The sequence below is a fragment of the Bidens hawaiensis genome, unplaced genomic scaffold (genome assembly GCF_021521415.1).
Source record: "Bidens hawaiensis isolate Kalapana, Puna unplaced genomic scaffold, B.hawaiensis_p1.1 tig00000055_1, whole genome shotgun sequence".
Classification (NCBI taxonomy): Eukaryota; Viridiplantae; Streptophyta; class Magnoliopsida; order Asterales; family Asteraceae; genus Bidens; species Bidens hawaiensis.
Genome location: NW_027491016.1, coordinates 2,928,311 through 2,949,456, shown reverse-complemented (window position 1 = coordinate 2,949,456; position 21,146 = coordinate 2,928,311). Strand labels below are relative to the sequence as shown.

General features: G+C 32.6%; 2 protein-coding genes across 2 annotated transcripts; one reads left to right on the top strand and one right to left on the bottom strand.

Annotated features, from left to right (window-relative positions):
• The first annotated feature begins 529 nt into the window (after window positions 1-529).
• Window positions 530-3,095, top strand: LOC143625887 (uncharacterized). The gene is made up of 6 exons (XM_077096138.1): window positions 530-550; window positions 1,445-1,634; window positions 1,723-1,862; window positions 1,982-2,272; window positions 2,350-2,599; window positions 2,707-3,095. The coding sequence occupies exons 1-6, from the start codon at window positions 530-532 to the stop codon at window positions 3,093-3,095; spliced, it is 1,281 nt and encodes a 426-aa protein (XP_076952253.1).
• Window positions 3,096-5,813: 2,718 nt separating this feature from the next.
• LOC143636638 (uncharacterized) lies at window positions 5,814-13,205 on the bottom strand. The gene is made up of 18 exons (XM_077104202.1): window positions 13,010-13,205; window positions 11,855-12,094; window positions 11,699-11,762; window positions 11,475-11,604; window positions 11,242-11,383; window positions 10,388-10,630; window positions 10,209-10,293; window positions 9,094-9,196; window positions 8,890-9,015; window positions 8,161-8,274; window positions 7,958-8,076; window positions 7,807-7,888; window positions 7,634-7,726; window positions 6,944-7,033; window positions 6,732-6,851; window positions 6,450-6,541; window positions 6,099-6,156; window positions 5,814-5,997 (listed from the first exon to the last, which is right to left on the bottom strand). Exons 1-18 carry the CDS (start codon window positions 13,197-13,199, stop codon window positions 5,917-5,919), a joined length of 2,172 nt encoding a protein of 723 aa, XP_076960317.1. The 5' UTR covers window positions 13,200-13,205; the 3' UTR covers window positions 5,814-5,916.
• Window positions 13,206-21,146: the final 7,941 nt, after the last annotated feature.

The following is a 21,146-nucleotide window of genomic DNA, read 5'->3' as shown; positions in this document are numbered from 1 at the left end:
TCCTAGCCATTGATGAAGACAAATAAACGATTTATATGGCCGGAAATGACCAATAGGTAAAGTCCATGATGGTTGACTTTTGTATAGTTTTATCATTTTTTAACTCAAATAATTTTTATATACTTGTCGAACTCGTATGTGGTCATGACATATATACCCGAATGTCTATGTAGGACCAAATTTTAAGCACAATATTTTTGTTGTGAGTGTTGGTAACAATATGTAACCGGAATGCAGTAAACTTATAAAGTTTTTATTTGACAACATTAAGCTCGCTTAAATGAGTTTTAATGTTCAATTTCAGTTATTTAACTACCATTATGGCAATATTAAGCAGTTTAATTGCAACGGTTAATTGTAATTAGTTTTAATTATGTCAAATATTGGCTTGCTCTATTTTTTACCAGTTTCAAATTATATATTTATCCAACTATTATCAAAGATAAATAATACAACCCACTGTAATCAGTACACTTCTGTGAAACTTTCTATGAAGAACACTATTGAGCACACATCTAATCTTAGAACTATGGTAGCAAGAGTTTCTAAGGTAAGAATGATATAAAACTCGTATCACACAACCCACAATTTACTTGAATCATCATGTAGGTTTTTAGAGCTAATGGATTGCATTATTATACTTCAATCATATTTGAATCCATATATTTGTTTGTAATATAGGATAAATTCACAAATGAGTTAAGTGTCATTTTAGTACCTGTGGTTTGGCCAACTATACAACTTTAGTACCTATATTTTATTTTATGCAAATGACTACCTTAGTTTCAAAAAACTTGCATTTTTAGTACCTTTTTTAACCCTGTCAATTTTCATCCGTTAAGTCCGGAGTATTTACGTAATTTCATTATTATTTGTTTTCTTCTTTTATTTTTCTCTCCTCGTTTTATATTCCTTACCATAATATATTCTCAAATCATCAAACATTAGCCCTAATATAATTCCCTAACACCAACATCTCAAATCTTCTGACTGTCGATTGATAAGGTGCTTCTGCTGATCATCGATTCCCCAACATATGGCTGAATTGTGGGTTGTGAGACAGGAGTTTTCAAACTTCGAACCTGATGTTGAATATGGTGAGTTAACTCAATTTCTTGTTGTAACTTGCTTTTTACTTTAAAATTTCAATAAACAACCCATACAAGTTTACACTAGAAATTCACCATGGTGGCAAGTTTAACAATGGTCTAGGAGGCAGAAGATACAATTTGGGTCATGTTGACTTTATTGATAAGGTGCATCATTTCTGAGTATTTTTCAGTGATATTACAGGGCCCATGGAGTAGACTTAGATGTTGGTTTAAGACCATGAGGTAGTGATAAGGATGTGATTGAAATGATTGAACATATTCAACATACTAGAGTTCTTGAGGTGTATGTTGAACATTTCAAAACACATTCTAGGAAAAAACTGAATGTTTAGAAAGCCGTTGAAGATTTGAATGTTGAGGAGGGTATTGTTGAGGAGGCTTATCAGTTTGGGACTTCCAAGGATAGATCTTTAGCATCTTCTAGTGGGACATCAAAGGGTATTTCTGTAAAATCCAAACCTAAAAAGGACCAGATACCCACATGCCCCTGGGCTTTACACATATCCAATGTTAGAAATAAGGGTAGTTGGACTGTTAAAACATACTTTAAGGAGCACACCTGTTTGCAAACAAGAGATGTGAGCTTGTGCATAATAAATTGATTGGCCAGGGAGGGAAATTGAACCAACCATTAAAAGCAGTAATTCAACCACTAAGCCAAGAGATCTGGCAGAAGACTTGGCAAAGAAATATCAGGTGCGAATTACCTCATATCAGATAAGCAGGGCTAAGACTATGGCTGAAAGGAAGGTACTTGGAGATTTTAAGGCTCAATATGGTTATCTAAGTGATTACACTAAAGAGCTTATTAGATCTAATCCAGGTACAACAATGAAACTAGATATTGAACCTTGTTGCAACCCTAGCAGTCCCACAAACAGTTCAGGAGAATATATATCTGCTTTGGTGCACTAAAGGAAGGGTTTAAGCTTGGTGGTAGAGATATACTAGGTCTTCATGGGTGCTTTATGAAAGGGCCCTTTCTAGGGCAGATTTTGATAGCTGTTGGAATTGATATAAACAATGGAATTTATCCAGTAGCATTCTCATTGGTGGAGGCTGAGACAACTGCTAGTTGGACCTGGTTTTTGGAGTGTTTGGGTAAAGATCTGAATGTGTACTCCAATAGTAATTTTACCTTCATAAGCGACAGGCAGAAGGTTTGTTTACACACATTTAATTTTTTGCTTATTTAGATTGTTTTCTTATTTTACATACATTTAATTGTTGTGTTTAGGGCATAATACCAGCTATACAAAAGGTGTTTCCAAGTACTGAACACGGGTATTGCTTAAGCAATATACATGAGAATATGAAGCCAAGGTGGAGAGGTGTTATGTACAAAAACATGCTTCAGAAATGTGGCTTTGCAACCATACCACAGGAATTTGAAAGAAGTATGAAAGCAATACTAGATAAAGATAAGGCACTTCATGATTGGTTGAAAGAGATCCCACCCAGACACTGGTCAAGAGATTATTTTAGTGGTATGTACATTTCATTATTTCATTAGCATGAGTTGTTTGATATCAGTTGTTTCATTAAGATGTAGATATAAGTTGTTTGATGTTATATTTGCTTGAATTTATTGCAGTTAGGCCAAAATGTGATGCTTTGTTGAACAATCTTTGTGAGGTGCTCAATAGGCAATTGATTCTTGCAAGGGACAAACCAATTATAACTTGCATTGAGTACATTAGGGAATATATGATGAAAAGGATGGTTGTGGTGCATAAGACCATTGCTAAGTGTCAAGGGCCATTAGCACCTGTTGCCACAACCATATATGAGAAAATCAAGAATGAAGCAAATCTATACACAGTTATTTGGAATGGAAATACCAAATATCAAATTACTGGTCCTGTCAATGAGAAAGCTGTAGATATGGAACAAAGGACTTGCTTATGCAGAATATGGGAACTTATGGGCATGCCTTGCAGGCATGCAGTGGCTTGCATTTACAATATGACCATGAATGGATAAAGTGATGGGATAGCAGAGAGGTGGGTGGATGAGGCCTATTGGTTAGAGACTTGGAAAATGGTTTATGCAAAAACCTTAGAACCAATTAACAATATGCAGTTATTGCCAATCTCTCCATGCCCAAGTACCTTAACAGCCCCAAAGTATCACAAGCAAATAGGTAGACCAAGGAAGAATAGAAAGACGTCTGCTGAGAAGATTCTTGAGTTAAGCCAAAAACTTTCAAAAGGTGGTAAATTGACAAGGGAAGGTGGGTATGTAACATGTGACACTTGCAAGCAGGTGGGACATAACAAGAGGTCATGTGGCAAGAGGGCACAAGGTGGGTCTGTTAAGGCTACTAAGGCTGCTGCTAAAAGAACAAGGGCTGGAAAACATGTTGTGGGTGCTAATACTACTGGTAAAAGGAAGAGGAAAAGGGTTGGAACAAAAGGTGTTGCTGCAATTTAGTTATGAAACTTGTGTAATGTTTATGTAATGAAACTTATGTTATTATGTTTTTGCATTATGTGTTTTGAAACTTATTATGAAACTTTGAAACTTGCATTATGTCCTTTGAAACTTTGTAGACTTTTGACAAATGTTTGTGTAATGTTATTATGTTTAAGTGTTAAATTTGTTGTTAAGTGGTTGTCATTGTAGTTTGTTTATGAAACTTGCAGATTGTTGCATATTTGTTTATAGACTGTTGCAGGTTGTCATTGTAGTGTTAAATCTTTGTGGACTGTTGCAGATTTGTTTGTGAAACTTTGTGGATTGTTGCAGATTTGTTTATGAAACTTTGTCGATTGTTGCAGATTGTTGCTATTAAGTTTAAGTGGTTGTCCTTGTGAAGGTTGTTTATGCATTTCATGGATGACTATATTGACCAAAAAAGTGTCATTTCATGGATGTCAAAAAGGGCCATTTCTTGGATGATAGATGTTATTGACTTGGATGACAAAAGCGCATAATGCATATGCATTTCATGAATGCAATATTGATTTGGATGTCAAAAAGTGCCATTTCATGGATGCTAGATGTTATTGACTAGCATGACAAAAGTGCATAATGCATATTTCATGAATGCAATATTGACTTGGATGTCAAAAAGTGCCAAGTGCCATTTCATGGATGCTATATGTTATTGACTTGCATGATAAAAGCACATAATGCATATGCATTTCATGAATTCAATATTGACTAAGAAAGAGTTTAACACACAAACAAACTCAATAAACATCAAAACATAAAGAGCTAAACATCCGTCATTAACACAAACACAATTACATTAGAGTACTTGCATTAGGCCACAAACAGCAGTATTACATAAGATTACTAAAGTCAAACATAAGAGTACTAAAGTCAAACTCAGTGAAATTGATAATAGGAAATGAAAAACACCCATGAAATGCATAGCATTTGTTTCAGTCTTTTGTTCTTATTTCTCATTTCTCTTCCAATTTCTTCAAGTTTTGAGTTCGACTTAGACAACTTTCTTGCATTTTCTTTATGTTCGTTAATTGACTTCAAAAGCCTTGGTATAATAGCAGCTGCTCCCTGACACGGTGGGGGGGGGGGGGTCAACCCAAAGAATAAACCCACAGTTTAGTCCCTTCCAATAAAACATTATGAATTCAATTATAAATTGGAGCAACAAAGATGAATTAAGTAAAAATAAACAAATTTTTCCGGCCTAACGCAACAATAGAATCGTCGACCAGGATTATATGATGTCTAGGACGTTCAAATGATGGTTGGCGAACCATAAGATCACATGACCATGATCGATTTTGAGGAATTAAGGTTTGTTGGGATTTTGGTGAATTAGGGTTCATAAAATATTGATTTGGGGGATAGGGGTTTATAGACAGGGAGAGAGAAAAAGAGAAAAGAAAAAGAAAAACAAAAATATAATAGTGAAATTACCCAAGTACCCCTCATTTAAGTAATGAAATTACGTAAATATCCCGAACTTAACGGATGAAAATTGACGAGGCTAAAAAGATATTAAAAATGTAAGTTTTTTGAAACTGAGGTAGCTATTTGCATAAAATAAAATATAGGTACTAAAGTTGCATAGTTGACGAAACCACAGGTACTAAAATAACAACTCTTCACAAATTCAAATTCTAACATATTCCTACACAATACAAAATTAACCATAGTTTTTGGTGAAAAAAAGTAGGTTTATTGGATTTTAATAATCCTTATTGACTGGTATTGGCCGATAATAATCACTATTCATTTTATCACCACTGGTGGTTCCAAATTTAAAAAAGTTGCCCCCCAATGATCCCCTGTTAAAAATGACTTAACGGCGTTATATTTTTTTCCGAATTTCAAACTAATGTTTTAGGGCTTTTGACCGGAAGGAGGATACGAGTCGATTGATTTAAAACTTCGTTCGAAATGGTACTCTAAAACGACGAAATAATGCTTCAATTCGGGTTTTTGAACTTACAATTAACAAAAATCAAGTCGTCTAGATCACCGTTTCGAGCTAAGTTTTATATCAATCAACTCGTATCCTCATTCCGATCAAAAGCCCTAAAACATTAGTTTGAAATTCGGAAAAAATTATAACGTCGTTAAGTCATATTTAACTGGGACCATTGGGGGCCAACTTTTTTAAATTTAGGACCGTCAGTGATGATAAAATGAATAGGAATCAAACACCTCAATAATATTACAACTTCACTGGTTTTTGCTACAAGAATTACACCAACCTTGTCAAAAACTTTTGTTAGAAAATCATTTTTCGTATACATTTATTTATTTATTTATAAGCGTTTGCTTTTCTCTGTGTACTTAGTTATTTACATAAAACAATTTCGTTCTATCAAACAGATGTTTCCACAGCCTCCTTCGCATTTAACTTCATATTCTGGTCATTATTCGTCTCCCCAAGAGCATAGCTAACCTGCAATCATAAGTGTAACCAACAAACCCAAAACATTTATTTTTTTTATTAAAAAAAATAAAAAGTAAAAAAAAAGGTAATAATAATAATAATAAACAAACCTCTACAGGCAGCTCAATAGGAAATAAGTTTATGCTACTGGGATCGAAACTGAAACCACTGCATAACAACATGGATTATGAACATAATGAACGGGTCAAACTCATAGTCAAACAAGTAAATTTCTGTACGGGTCAAAACAAGTGGTCGTGTTGACCAACACTTTTCAAAACTTTGTTATAAAGAATGTATCAAATGTCAATATGATTACAAATAATACATTATACCAACAATAATCGCTTTTTAGTTAAAAGATGTAGCATGTTTTATATATTGACTTTATTCTTTACCCGTTTGACCTGTTAAAAAACGCAGCATATGCGATACATTCATATTAAATGACTTATATATACCTGCGAGAGATTACCAACTGCCACACATAGGGAATAAAGAATTCTTCAGGGTGGCTTTCTTGCTCGTATGTGAATCGTAATTGAGTGAACATCTAAATTAGAAAAACGAAAATTATAAACCGTTACTTTAACCTTACTTTTATTGAACTACCAAAATTTATGCATTCGTGAAAATAGTTGATTGCTATTTGGCATGTAAACAGAAGCGAAAGTTTGATGAAATTAAGGTTAATCTTATAAACTTGTTCTAAGCGTGGAACAAATATTTATTATTACTATTACCTTCATCCCGTCTCCTCGCCAAAATCTACAATTTAAATTAATAACTTGAAGCACTTTCTCAACTGACCATTGACCATCCAGCTTTTGTGCATCCATGCGGTTGTTGAAGAAATCCAAGACCTAAAATGCCACAACATAATCACAATACTTCAAATCAAGATTCAAGAATTATTAAATTAAAGTATTAAAAATCTTGAATTTTTGTTACATACAGAAAAAATATTTTCAAGCAACTCATTGAAGCGTGGATGATTCCTGAAAGGCTGAAAAACCTCCTGCCTGTGCATAATTGCATAAATCACCTGCCACATTTAGATAAGACACCATAAAATGTAATTTACTTAACATTTATTAAAATTGGGTTGGAAGTCTAAAGATCGGATCCAGCTGAGCTTAAACGAGTTCGAGCCTACAAAAAGCTTATTTTGAAAACGTGCCGCTGCCCAAGCTTTACTTATCGACCTCGAGCTAGCTCGTGAGCCTAAACGAGCCTATTGTTATTTACTTAATATGTATTTTTATACTAAATATTCTTAATTTCTTATATATAGCATTATGATAAAGATAACTAAACATATATTATGTTACAAGAACTAATAGTTAAAATAGGTATAAATATAATTATAAATGGATACAAATTAATAAATTAATAAATAAATAATAAACGAGCCACGCCCGAGCCCGAGCCCAAGCTGAGCTTGAAAAACCCATAAGCCAAGCTCAAGCTTTAGAAATAGAGCTTGAAACATGCTGAGCTTGAGCTTGAGCTTGAGCTTGAGCTCTACTAAGAAAACGAGCCGAGCTCGAGACTAGATGAGCTTGGGCGGCTCGTTTACAACCCATAACCCATCCTGCAGGCACACCCATCTTGCCACCTGTAACTAATAATTTTAATTATGTACCTCTGGGTTCCTCGGTAGGGCATAGGTCAAGATTGCATTGAGTATTTCCAAAACAATCCTGAGAAAGTCCGTATATATATGCAATTCTGCTGACTGAAACAAAGCATTATAATTTAGTAAATTATGTAATAGAAACGACATAACTGAAGTAATAACAAGATTTGGTTAATTACCGTATCTTCAGGAAGTTTATCATCATCCTTGAGGTCACTCATTTGCATTTTATCATTCTTAACCTCTGCTAGTTTTGCATATCTAAATATAAACAGTAATCTGAGACTCGAGAATGAATAAAGGCCCAAAATAGATGAGGAAGATGCATACTTGCGTGCCAAGATTTCAAAAAGGCTAACGAGGCGTTGTGAGGCGTATGAGCTTAACCGATGCACATGTGGCGCCATGTTAGCCAAAGCTGCAAGGCAATTGGTGTGTAGATAAACATCCTGTTCACATTTCACATGTGAAAAGTCAACATCATATGTCAAATTATATTTCATGGTACAATGTAGAATCGTATGTTATCTTACACGCATCTTTGACATGTTATACTTCATTGTCCTGATTAGAATAATGATCATGAGTGAACCAAGAGATGTTTGATGAAGAAGACGTTCTTGATACCATGGAACGGAAGGTAGAATCTAACAAAATACCGGTACATAAAGATAATTATATCATGTAAATTGAAGGATGAATTTCATATCTACTCTTAAAAGTTAAGTAAAATATCATATTTACCTATTTCATTAAAATTAACTCAGAATATGACCGTTTTACCCTTACTTTTTTTTTTTCAAATTTCATAGTAACCAATTTTGAGTCTTAAAATTTCATATTTACCTTCTCAAATTTCATAACAAACTAATTTACTTCTAATTCTTTATTTCTAAAACAAGAATCTTCAACTTTTAGTATAATTGTAACAATTGTATTGAGTCTAACTTCAGACTTTTGTAATTTACTTCTGTTTACTTCTTTTTGGATACATGTCATCTACCCCCAAAAAACCAAAAGCCCATTTGATTTAATATAATAACAGAAGTTATTCAACTGGTATTTAAAAAAATAAAATAAAATAGCATCTATGAGAGAATAAGATGGTCATGAACTAAATAATTTATTTAAGAAGCATATATATGATAATTTAAACTTGAGTTAGATGAATGTGATATTAACAAGATTTATCAAGATATATATGAAATTCTCCCAATATTAAAACAAAAAAGAAAACTAATTATTTATATCAAGTTAATTACCAGCTTGTGTATGGTAGCATTAAAAGAAGCATCTTGACTAAGTATAAGCAGAATAATCAGCACCATATATATTTGATTTGAAGTTCTCCTTGATGTATCATAAAGTGTCTCCAACAGCGGCATTAACTGAACATTTAACAAAATCAACAAACAATTGTATTTCTTTTTCTTTATTCAAAAACAAAATACTGATTTGATTCATACCAATGTATCTATATCTGTTCGAACCAAAACATATTCCAAAAAGGCTGAATTTCCGTGCACCAAAGCATACAATAACAAAACTGCAGTTTCATCAGTCAAGCACCTGCAAAAGTTAATCAAACCGCTCAATTTTAATAAAGTTTTCAAAGTCAACTATTAGATAATATATATATAAGCTAGTGATTTGACTGGCGCATTACACCGCGGAAAGAATAGCGATAAAAACAAAAAAAAACAATTAAAATTTACGCTGGTGGCCTGATGTCAGCAAGGGGAGACATAAAAGGGTAAACGGCGTCACTTTACAAAAAAGGTAAATTGTGACACTTTGTGCTTTGATCGCTTGTACATTACCATTAACAACTCGGTTTTAAACAAAATTTATAGTGATATGTAAATAAAAATAAGCACATCACAAGACACAATGGTCCATATGGCATAACATCATTATGCATTGGTTAGAAATAAGAAAAAAACAATATAGTCTAAACTTTAGGGTCTAAATAATAAGTTTAGAGGGGCCTATTTGTAACTTGGAAAATCAATGCTTAAAGCACTTGTAAGAAGTGAATAGTGTTTTTCATTAACAATCAAAGTTTGTCTTTTAATTAATGCATGCATACATATATACATGGATACACACGCACGCATACACACACACACGCAAAGAGGAAACTAGAGAACTTCAAGAAAAACACGCTGAGGATTGCAATAGAAAGTACTCACGATCCGCAATGAGCATATGTAGTAATACACATATGCAATACATGAACCAGAGAACTTTATGAAAAATACACCAAGGACCGCAATGGAAACTACTTGCAATCGACTGCAGCATATGTAGTATTACACATATGCAATACATATATAATGCATTTATGCAATAGTTGTATTGCATATATGCAATATATCATGTATTGCATATATGTAATACAACTTTTTTTACAATGGAGACCACACACTTTCCCATTGTATATGATGTATTGCTTACGTATATGTAATTATGTATTACACATACGTATATCTATATGTATTGTGTGTGTGTGTGTGTATATATATATAATGGTGAAAAATACAATAGCTTCAAAAAAAGTTAAAGTAAGCTGAGCTCTTACATGCCAAGTGTATCAAAAAGAGAAGCAAAAGACAATCTCACAGGTGGACCACTATGTGCGTTTCCCTCAATATCCACACGGTCAACTGCAGTATTGGTTACAAAAGTCAAATACGATAATTAGAAAATAAGAAAATAAAAGAATAACAAGAAAAGGAATAAAAGGATAAAAAATCTTACACTCAACATCCCTAACATTTTCCAAAGCTTTATAATAAGGATTTTCAGCAAAATAAGTTTCATCTTTCAATAAAGATTCAGAACCAACATTAACATTGCTGTTTTTCACAGATTCAACAAGAATGCATTTCCTATAATGAATGAGAATAAGTAATATATTGATACTGCTGTCAGCCAGTTGGCTTCTAGAAGCCTCAAAACTTGAATTGACAAAGTAACTAAGTGGAAGTAACACAATATTTGCTGCAAGTATAATCAAAATAACATTTTATCAGATACATCATATATAAAAAAAAGTTAATGTGTTTGCTTGTTTAACAAACAAACGAACATGAACAAAAAAACTTATCTATTTAGTTAAACGAACATACATGAACACGTCTTTTTCATTATTTTATGTTCATGAACATTTGTTTACACGTGTTCATTAAATTAATTTATGTTCGTTACTGTTAGTTTATGTTTTTTTAATTTGTTAGTTTGCATTCGTTAATACATTTATTTAATATATCCCATTACAAGTTGGTCTAGCTGTAATAACTTTTTAGGCCCAACACATTGTTCTTCACATTGCTTTTAACTAGTTTTAGCACAGTTATCTTCGCTCGTTTACATTCGTGAACCGTTCATTTAAACTGTTAACAAACAAAGATAAACAAACAAGAACATGTTCAGTTTCTTAACGAACACAAACAACAAAACCCTGTTCGTTTAATCGTTCATGTTTGATCATTTGTTCGGTTAAAGTTAAACGACAAGCAAGAACATGCTCCGTTCATGTTTACTTGGTTCATTTACAAGCCTATGTCAAACTGAAAAGTCAACAATATAAAAGGTCAAGTAAAATAATATACCAGCAGCAGAACCAACTCTCTTCAAAATACCAAGCTGATTTTCTTCAGATATTAACGTATGAGACGCACTACTTTTGGATCGTGGGCGTGAAATATAGTTAAGCAATAGTTTATGAACAACCAAACCTACCAAAGAAGATTCCTGCAAAACAATATTTTGTTTCTCTCATTGTTGTTATAGATTTCATTAAACAAAGATGGCTCGTTATATTATTACAATATTACATTATTACCTGACTCATTGCTGCATCAATGAAAGGGTGAGTATCATTTGGTCCAGGCAATGGCCCGGAAAGAAGCTGAGTAGACATAGCAATGAGCATGAAGTTCAGTAGTTCATGGTGTAGAAGATATGTTTTTGGGCTGAGCATTAATATATATATACACAATTAGGAAAATAAACCATAAATCTTAGTATTGATAATAAATGAAATGATAATAGTAACATGAAATGTACCTTACATCCACTCTGCCAATATAGCTAAGAACAGCATGCATAACCATATTTATAATGCTTTCATCTGTGTTAACATAAAACGATAATACGTCAGGTTAGTTGTTAAAAGTTATGCCGCAATTGCAGGGAAATATATTGAAACATAACAATAATTACCTTTATGAATATTGTTTGGTACCTGTTCACTCTCATCTAGGGATAAATACAAATCATCAAGGTTCTCACTATTCAAATTTTCAATCAAATACCTTAAAAACACAGATGAAATGTAAGATGCATTTACAGCCTTCATTGAAGCAGCTGATATCACATCTGGATTAGAAACACATTCTTGCAAACACCGTGATAAGTGAATTAAGATCTTTGCAAGGTGCCTTGTAGAACTATTGTTTTGTGCTGCACAAATGCATAAGTCAATAATCAACAAATACATCAATTGCAGCTTAATTCCAGCTCAAACCTAAATTAACATCAATTGTAGTGCATCATTGCATCTCAATAAAGCAATCACTGTTAATTAAACAAAACCTGCAAATTACAACCACATTTTAACCCTAATTTGAAAAGTAACAACAAAATCTCCGAAATTACCATGTTAATTGAATTAACAATCAACAAATACATCAAATGCAGGTTAATTTCAGCACAAACTCAAACTAAAATAATGCATCAACACATCTCAATTTTATGAGGAAAATACTATTAATCAAACAAAACCTGCAAATTCAACCTCAGTTAAACCCCAATTTGGCAATTAACAGCATCCCTAGATCACCATGTTAACTGAACCAATAATCAACAGATACACCAAATGCAGCTTAATTCCAGCTCAAACCTAAACTAACATCACTGCTAACGCATCATTGCATCTCAATTCATGAACCAAACACTGTTAATAAAACAAAATGTGTAAAATTCAACCTCATATAAACCCTAACTTGATAATTAACAACAAAATCCCCCAAATTACCATGTAAACTGAATCAATAATCAACAAATGCAGCAAACACATCAAATGCAGCTTAATTCCAGCTCAGACTTAAACTAACATCACTCGTAACGCATCATTGCATCTCAATTCATAATCAAACACTATTAACCAAGCAAAACCTGCAAAATTCAACCTCATTTAACCTTAATTTTAAAATCATCACCAAAATCCCCAAAATCACATGTAAATTGACAATTTAATCATCAAATGCAGCTTAATTCCAGCTCAAACTCAAACTATAATACATCAATTCATGAAGCAAACGCTATAACCTTCCAATTTTTCACCTAATTTGAAAAAAATAACAACAAACAACTGACCTAATGCCTGGCAAGCCTGCTGAACACGATTAGCCGGCCAATGGAGATCGAACGGCAGCTCGAGTAACTTATTCCAGTAATCAGAATTGAGCGGGAACGTTTTACCGCCGACGAGTGTTCCGATTAGGTACTCCGCCGTGTCCGGTGAGACGTCGCCGCCCCACCGCGGTGTTGAAGGCAAGGCTCCCATCGGAATAATATTATTATTATTGCGTCCGTGTTTGCAGACGGGATTTAGGGATCTGAGTTGAAAAGTTAATAAAGAGTGAATGTGAATGCGAATGATATTATTATTATTATTATTATTATTATTATTAACGGTAATTTGGGGGCGTGGATCTTGAGACGGTTTGGTTTGGTATATGAAAGAATGGAAAGGTGGAAAGAAATGTGTTGGTTATATTTGCAAGCTAAAGAAAAGAAATGGGAAAAAATGCACTTTAATTATGAAATCAATTTGAATTAAGAAAGTTGAAAATTACAAGTTTAAAGTTTAAGCAAACCGTGTTGAAAATAGGAAAGAGGTGTGTACAGCACGTAGTTTTATGGAAGTGGTTATTGTGGTTTTAGTTAATTATTCAAATTCACCCAATCTCTCTTAATAGTTGAAAAAAAAGAAATATATATATATATATATATATATATATATGAGGTAGGATCAAATAGAAAATAATTTTTTTGTGAGAATAATAAGAACCAATTAGAAAATAAGAAATCTATCTACCCTAATAAAAAATACTACTTTATGCCACTTGTCACTCTCTTATTACTCCTCATATTTTAAACCCGTTTTGTTATTTGAACGTTACCCGACCCAAAATAGTATTATTCATATTTATATTTCTATAACCCTGTTTGTTTTTTGATTCTAACAAAATCTTAACCCTAGGTTTTATGACTGCCGATTTAGAAGAACATCCAAAGAAACCCTTCATCCCAAATGTCGTCAATGCCGATTAGTTCACTGCTCCATTTCTTTTACCACATAGATGGAACATGGATTGAGCTTATTGATCCTTCTAAGCTGTTGCAGAGCCCAAAGGATCTTTTTCACATCAGGTACCAAATACCCCTTAATAAATTATGGTTTGAAAGGTATATTAAATTAGGTTTGTGTTATTACTGGTTATGGTTTGAGCTTGAAGTTTATTGCCTTTTGTGATTTGAATTAGTGTTGATATTTATTAGACTATAAAGTTTGTTGTTTCAGTTCAAGTGTTTTAATTGTTTTCAATTAGAAATTGAATTATTGTCTCATTGGTATTCATCATCCACTCATCTCATATATTATTTGATCTGTTTTTATGACCGCGTTAGCATTTATGAACTTAATTTAGCATGATTGTTGATTCTTCCATTTTTATCAAAACTGTTTACAGCTGGTTAGGTTAATAACTAGATTGGTCAAGATGATGAGGAAACGTAAGTCTACTTTTACGCATACTTGCAACTTATTTTGTTTACTAGATCAGCAATGTTCATATTTGATTCGTGTGCCATTGCCATTGTTGCAGCATGTGCTCTCAACTAGATATTGGCTTTTCTGATATCACAGAGCTTGACCTGGGTTGTATTACTTTGATTTTCTTATTATGACTATCTTTTTTTTTTTTGGGTAATGGTCTTTAATGTTGTAGCAGAAACTTATCCCATATATGAGCTTATGGTAGTTTTAATATGGTTAGACTTATAATCTTATCAATAAAGTAAAACGTGGAGAATATAGAACTTCTTATGTGTTGTTGCTATCATTGGTCCATATGCCAATGATATGTGTTGTTTTCAATCTCTACTACATGGCTCAAAAGAACACCTCTTAAAATTACAAATAAAACTGTGATATTATTGTGTTTCTTATAGGAAAACCACACTTCTACATCGTACTTTTCATGCCAACTTTAAGGAATTGAATGCTTAGATACGAATACATGTTTTAAATTTGGTACATTTTACAATGTTTTTTGAAACATATTTCTATTTAACGTTTTATGTGGTAACATGATCATACATTTGTTCATGACAGTGTATGCTTTGGAGGTAATTATCTTGATTAAACTTTTAGTTATGGTTTTGTTTGTTATTTTATTTTTATTTTTTCATTTCGTTTTGTTCTTCATTTCTTTTCCAGCAATATCAGGCAAAAGAGACCAAAAACGAAAGGTATAAATCATGCTTCCCTTAACTTTGTTTATATCTCCATATTATGTTATTATCGGTATTAATTTTTTATGGTCAACAATTGTTAATGGTAATATTTTATATGTTTAAAGGGACCGGGAAGAGAAGCTCCATCAGTTTAACAGAAGGCCTTGAAAGTTGAAGGCTACAAATAGTTAATATGACGGGTACTATTAGAATTTTTTTTATCTTGATATAAATGATACTTGTGGGATTAATTCCGACAACTTTTTAAAATTTTCAGTCTTCCCTAAATATAAATCAGTAAATTTTTCAATCTCCCTTAAATATAAATCAGTAAATTTTTCAAAATTTTTCTTATCAATAAAGAGATTATTTTAGCTAAATAGTTTTTTTATGAAAGAAAACAAGGGTTTGATATGGGAAGGTTACAATTACGGTTTTCTATTAATCCGGTCAAATCATTTCCCCGCTTACCTAAAAATTCAAATTCTTTTATTACTGGGAATTGAGAAAGCTATAATCACGCTAAAAAAAATTGGGAAAGCTATAGTCACGCTAAAATAAAATTGAGAAAGCTATAATCACGGCTTCTTAGTTTAAATAATTATTGAGATGGAGTCAAATTAATTAAATATTGTAACAACTTCCTAAAATTTTAACTAATATTTGTATTCAAATCGTGAACACACCTTATCTAATTTTTTCAAGTATTATAAGATTATCAAATCTTATGGTACTCTGCTAACTCAGAGTAATCCAAATTTTTTGAACAATGGCAATCAGGTTAGTATGTCTGTTTCATATTTCTGGCATGAAAATTCTTTGTCTAATTTTCAACTATTTTATAAGTTGCTTTATTATATGATATTTAATTGTAAATATATTTAAAAAAAAGTTGAAATTATTCGTATACATTTCGGTTGGTGACAACAAATTTATCATGCTCAATCAACTTCCAAGTTCTAAAGACGACTCTATCATCAAAGTTCGTGTAATCCGGTTTTGGGTTAATCTTGTTTGGGATAACTTGATCAGTCATATCAAAGGACATGATATTAATTGATCAAGAGGTATGATAATAAAGATTTTGATTCTTGATAAGCAAGGTATATTGATCAATATAACCACAAATGTAGTTTACAAGGAAATTTTTAGTTATTTGTAAAATATTTTGTGTAATGTTTGTTTTGTAATTCCTGTAAATTTATTGTAAATTGTACTTGTATTAATAATATATGTAATCGTGTTGTTTATTGTATTTTGCTTAATGTTTAAAGATTAAAATTTTCATCAATTCGCGTGTATTACACGGGTTTCAAACTAGTAAAACTTCATAATTTAATAGAAAATGACATTTTGGTCATATGATAAGATATGATTTATTCCAGTTTCTATAATCATGCAAAGTATGGTACCATCATTTACAAAATTTCATTCCACCATTTACTCAATCTCATATTCAAAATCTACTTTATTTGATCTTCAATAGTAAAATTTTTAATGGATCCATGAAAGGAATCCGATTACTTTTCTCCTTTTTTGCTTGAATAATCGAAATCAATGGAATCGAACCAACACAAAGACACAAAAACAATACCATAATGTTTCATAACAACGTATAAACATCCGATTACTATCTAAATTAGTATTTAAATTCAGGTTATAGCAACACACGATGCTTCATAGCAACATATTTTAAATTACGGGTCTTACAACAAATGCTTCATATCAACACACGATCATCAAATTATAAAATCAACACACAATTTTCATAGTATCACACTTAAAACTCGATCCAAATAAATGTGTTTTTAATCAAGCACTAATAAAGGAAATACATAAAATTCATAACACAAAATGAGAACATGTTAAGTTTTTCTATTTCTATTGCGATAAGGTTTTATGTCAACGTGATACTTTGTTCGAACCAACACAAAAAAATATATATACAAATCCCACATAACAACATAAATAAGAACATATTTAACGTCCCATCAAGCAACATAAATCAACACACAATTTTTGTGTATTTTCTCAGCCTTGATTCTAATTGAAAGGCTACTTGTGTGATCCCATCATTATTTCACACACACACACACATATATATACACCTCTGCTTCTTTTATTATTACCTCAACTACATCCATGAACACATCAATTTATTTGATCATCCTCTCAACTAGTTCCTTCCATTCCTGAAAGACGGAAAGCACAAAAGTCAATTAGCAACACTACTTTAGCAACTAAAAAACAAGCACACAACTAGACTGCTGGCACAATGTAGCAACTAAAAGACAAGTAAATTAGCAACACGGACATAAAAACTAACTAGCTCAAATTCTATCAACGCCAACATAAAACCCAAAGAGCTCAAATCATATCAACACAAAAAACCCCAAAGAGCTCAAATCATATCAACACCAACACAAAACCCAAAGAGCTCAAATCATATCAACATACTTTATCAGCATTTCTATCACCAACACATAATGCATAAACCTTAACAACTTGGTGGTAACCAACACAACCTAATAATACCATGCCCCTATATCTTAAATTACCAGCATAATCTTCACTAAAATGAACTAACATCATCGCCCTAACAGCACATACTTACGCTTGTTAACAACACATGATAAACCAACACAAAGTCATGCCAACATAACAACACATATTAAACAAACATAATGTTTAGCATACATGTTACTAACAACAAACTCATATAGCACCACCATATATCTTATAAACACCGACCCAGAAACCCACACCAACTGTAACATCACGAAAATTTTGGTCCAATTTTGACAAATAATGAAGGTAATGGACTAAAAATATTCATGGTATAAGTAAAGGAAAAAATAAGATAAAAAATGGAAATATCTTATGTTAAGAAAATAAAGTAAGGAGACTCCATCCCACATAGAAAGTGGTAAAGAAAATAAAGTACTTTATAAGAAGGGAACTTTCCATAACAATGTTCTTATGTGGCTAACCACTCTCTCGAGTCCTAGCGGAGGATGCGAAACACCCGGCACGACGAGCTCGGGTGAAGGGCGATGGGCGCAATGTGGCGCTTTGATGGCGCACTTTGCACTTCGCACGCTCGCATCGCCGCGAGCCGCATTAGTATTTTTGGATGTTGAGACGAGATCAAGACACGGTAAGTTACCAAAAGATCAGGGATTAAAAATGGAAGATTTGAAATTTTGCATCTTCGTGCGGCGCGAAGAATTTGGTCTTGCATCTTTGCGCGACGTGAAGTTGCAAGTCACCGACAATTGACACGTGGCGACACGTGTCACCACGAGGCGACACGTCACGGGCCGTAGTGACACGTGGCAAGCCCACATGGCGGCTCAGCGAGCTTACTGCATCTTCGCGCGGCGCGAAGTAGCAACATTTTCGCTATAAATGGGGAAACCATTGGGGGGACCTCTCATCCATCCTCACACCCCAAAACACACACATAACCTCGGTATTCATGCCACAACCCCGATATGTCGATACTTTGATGATTTTGGCCTTGAAGTGCGTGCTAGAATTCTACATAATTACTCTCTCGACTTTCCACCTCCAAGTAGAAGTGCGGTCCAAGTAGAGCATTGGCATTTAGTATAATAAGCCATACAAGGTAGGGGTTCTGCCCGATTATTATATTATAAATGGCTTAGACCCTAGTTGGGGATATAGCCCGTACCTTGATTTTATAATAAAGTGGAAATAGATTTCATTAGTCAAGATTATAGATGAAATATTATTTCTCTATTATATATAAATATTTTTAAAAATATTTCTTATGATAAAGGAAACTTGAAATGTACGTTTCTTCATGAAAAAGAAACGTAGTTTATAAAAAATTAACAAAAAGAAAGGACTAGAGGTCCTCGTATTTTATAAAAAGATAAATGTCAATGTAAAGGTTATGCAAACGGACTAAAGGTCTGAAGCTGGATCGTTGATCTAGTATTTATAAAACGTTATTCTCGTACTATAGGTCTGAGGTAACAAAACAAATCGGTGAGAAACACCAAACAAGAAGAAAGGTGAACACGCCTAACTTTTATAAAAACAAGTCTTTGAATGTTTGCATGGGATTAAATATCCCTAAAACTTTATAAATAAAGGTAATCATTGGCCCTCAGGCTATTGTATACGTTTGTTTGGATCCTTACATATGTGGGTAGACGGTGGGCACACCGCACCACACTTGCTAATGTCTCCGCCACGTTGGGCCGGACCTAAGTAATGTTCGAGAGGGGATTATCCAGTGTATATTGGTAGTTGCTAAGTCCTCGATGCTGCGACATAGCTGAGCAGTTTCAAGTATAACTGAATGTTTATAATAGTAAATTTAGCTTGGTTATTTCCTAAGCCACAATGGGCCGGGTCATAAGATACCCGAGGGGATAACTAAGTATTTAAATGTTTTGTGTCAGCGTGTTCACCAGCATGTGTTGCTGACGTATTTTTATAACTGTTTTACAGGTAATGAAGAGTAGGTGTTTGGAGATAATGGATAGCCGTTAGACGATCTGATGGCTCAATGATCGTTTTATTATTAAAATAATGTAAATCATGGTTTTTGTTATCCAAACACTTTTGTACAAACTAATGGGTGTCTTTAAATCCCGTCTTTTGAATATAGTAATATTTTAATTAAGTCTTCCGCTTTACAACCTTAAACTCTAATATATTTACAAAATAGGTACCAACTTATGAGTCACACGCCTAGGCCCTAAGTCGGGGTGTGACATCAACTGCGGTCACCCCAACAAGCACCAGATTAAAACCAAAAAAATAAACACATCAACCATTAAAAATACCAACAAATCTTGCAACTGAACTTCGATTTTTGTAAAAATACCACAAATCCAAGATGCCTTACAGTTATACGGGTTCGATTTCGCCATTAACCATAAAAAATAAACATTCGACCAAGGGAAGTTGGTGCCAAAAAATTTAGGGTTTTTACTTAATCTCATTTAATCAACACTAAAACGAGAGACTTACTAGTTGAAATCCTGTCGATGTTCTTCGATTGCCCTATTTTATCTTCAATCTTATTAGTCAAAACTCGGAGTGTAATTCAAGAGGAAACCGTGTGAATTTTTGTTGAAGATAAACAACCAGGCAAATATTAAGCACTCTCCTTATTTAGAAAACCATCACTTTACCTTTTGCCCTTTTACAATGGTTTAAACTATAAAAACACTTTATTTTACTATACACAATATTATCTCTTGGATCTAATAATGAATGGCTTGGATTGTTTCTTATATTTTCTACCCAACACATGGTTTCTACAATAACCAAACCCATATATATATATATATATATATATATATATATATATATATATATATATATATAGGATCAGGATCATGTGAGAACTTTTTGGGAATTGAGAACTATGAAAATCATTTTGGACCACAAAAAAACCCAAAACTAAAAAAAATCATAAAACAAAAAAACACAAAAATAAAAAAAGTAAAAAAACCAAAGTTCTTATTTACCATCCCGGTTTCTAAAAAAAATCGCAAAAAAAATCTCGGTTTAGCTAAATTATACATATATGTATAATATGTACATATATGTACGCATATGTTTTTTTTCCTATACACATATATATAATTTTAGGTAAATGATAATGTACATATGTGTACATTACGTAACTAGAGATTAAATGTAAGTATACATATGTGTATAGGTATAATACGAACCAAAAAGGAAAAAAAATTGGTTTTTTTTAAATCTCGGTTTAGCTAAATTATACGTATATGTACACATATGTTTTTTTTCTATACACATATGCATAATTTAAGGTAAAATGATAATGTGCATATGTCTACATTACGTAACTATAGATTAAATGAAAGTATACATATGTGTATAGATATAATATGAATTAAAAAGAAAAAAAATCGTTTTTTTATGAAACCGGAATGAAATATAAGAATTTTGCTTTTTTTACTTTTTTAAAATTTTTGTTTTTTTA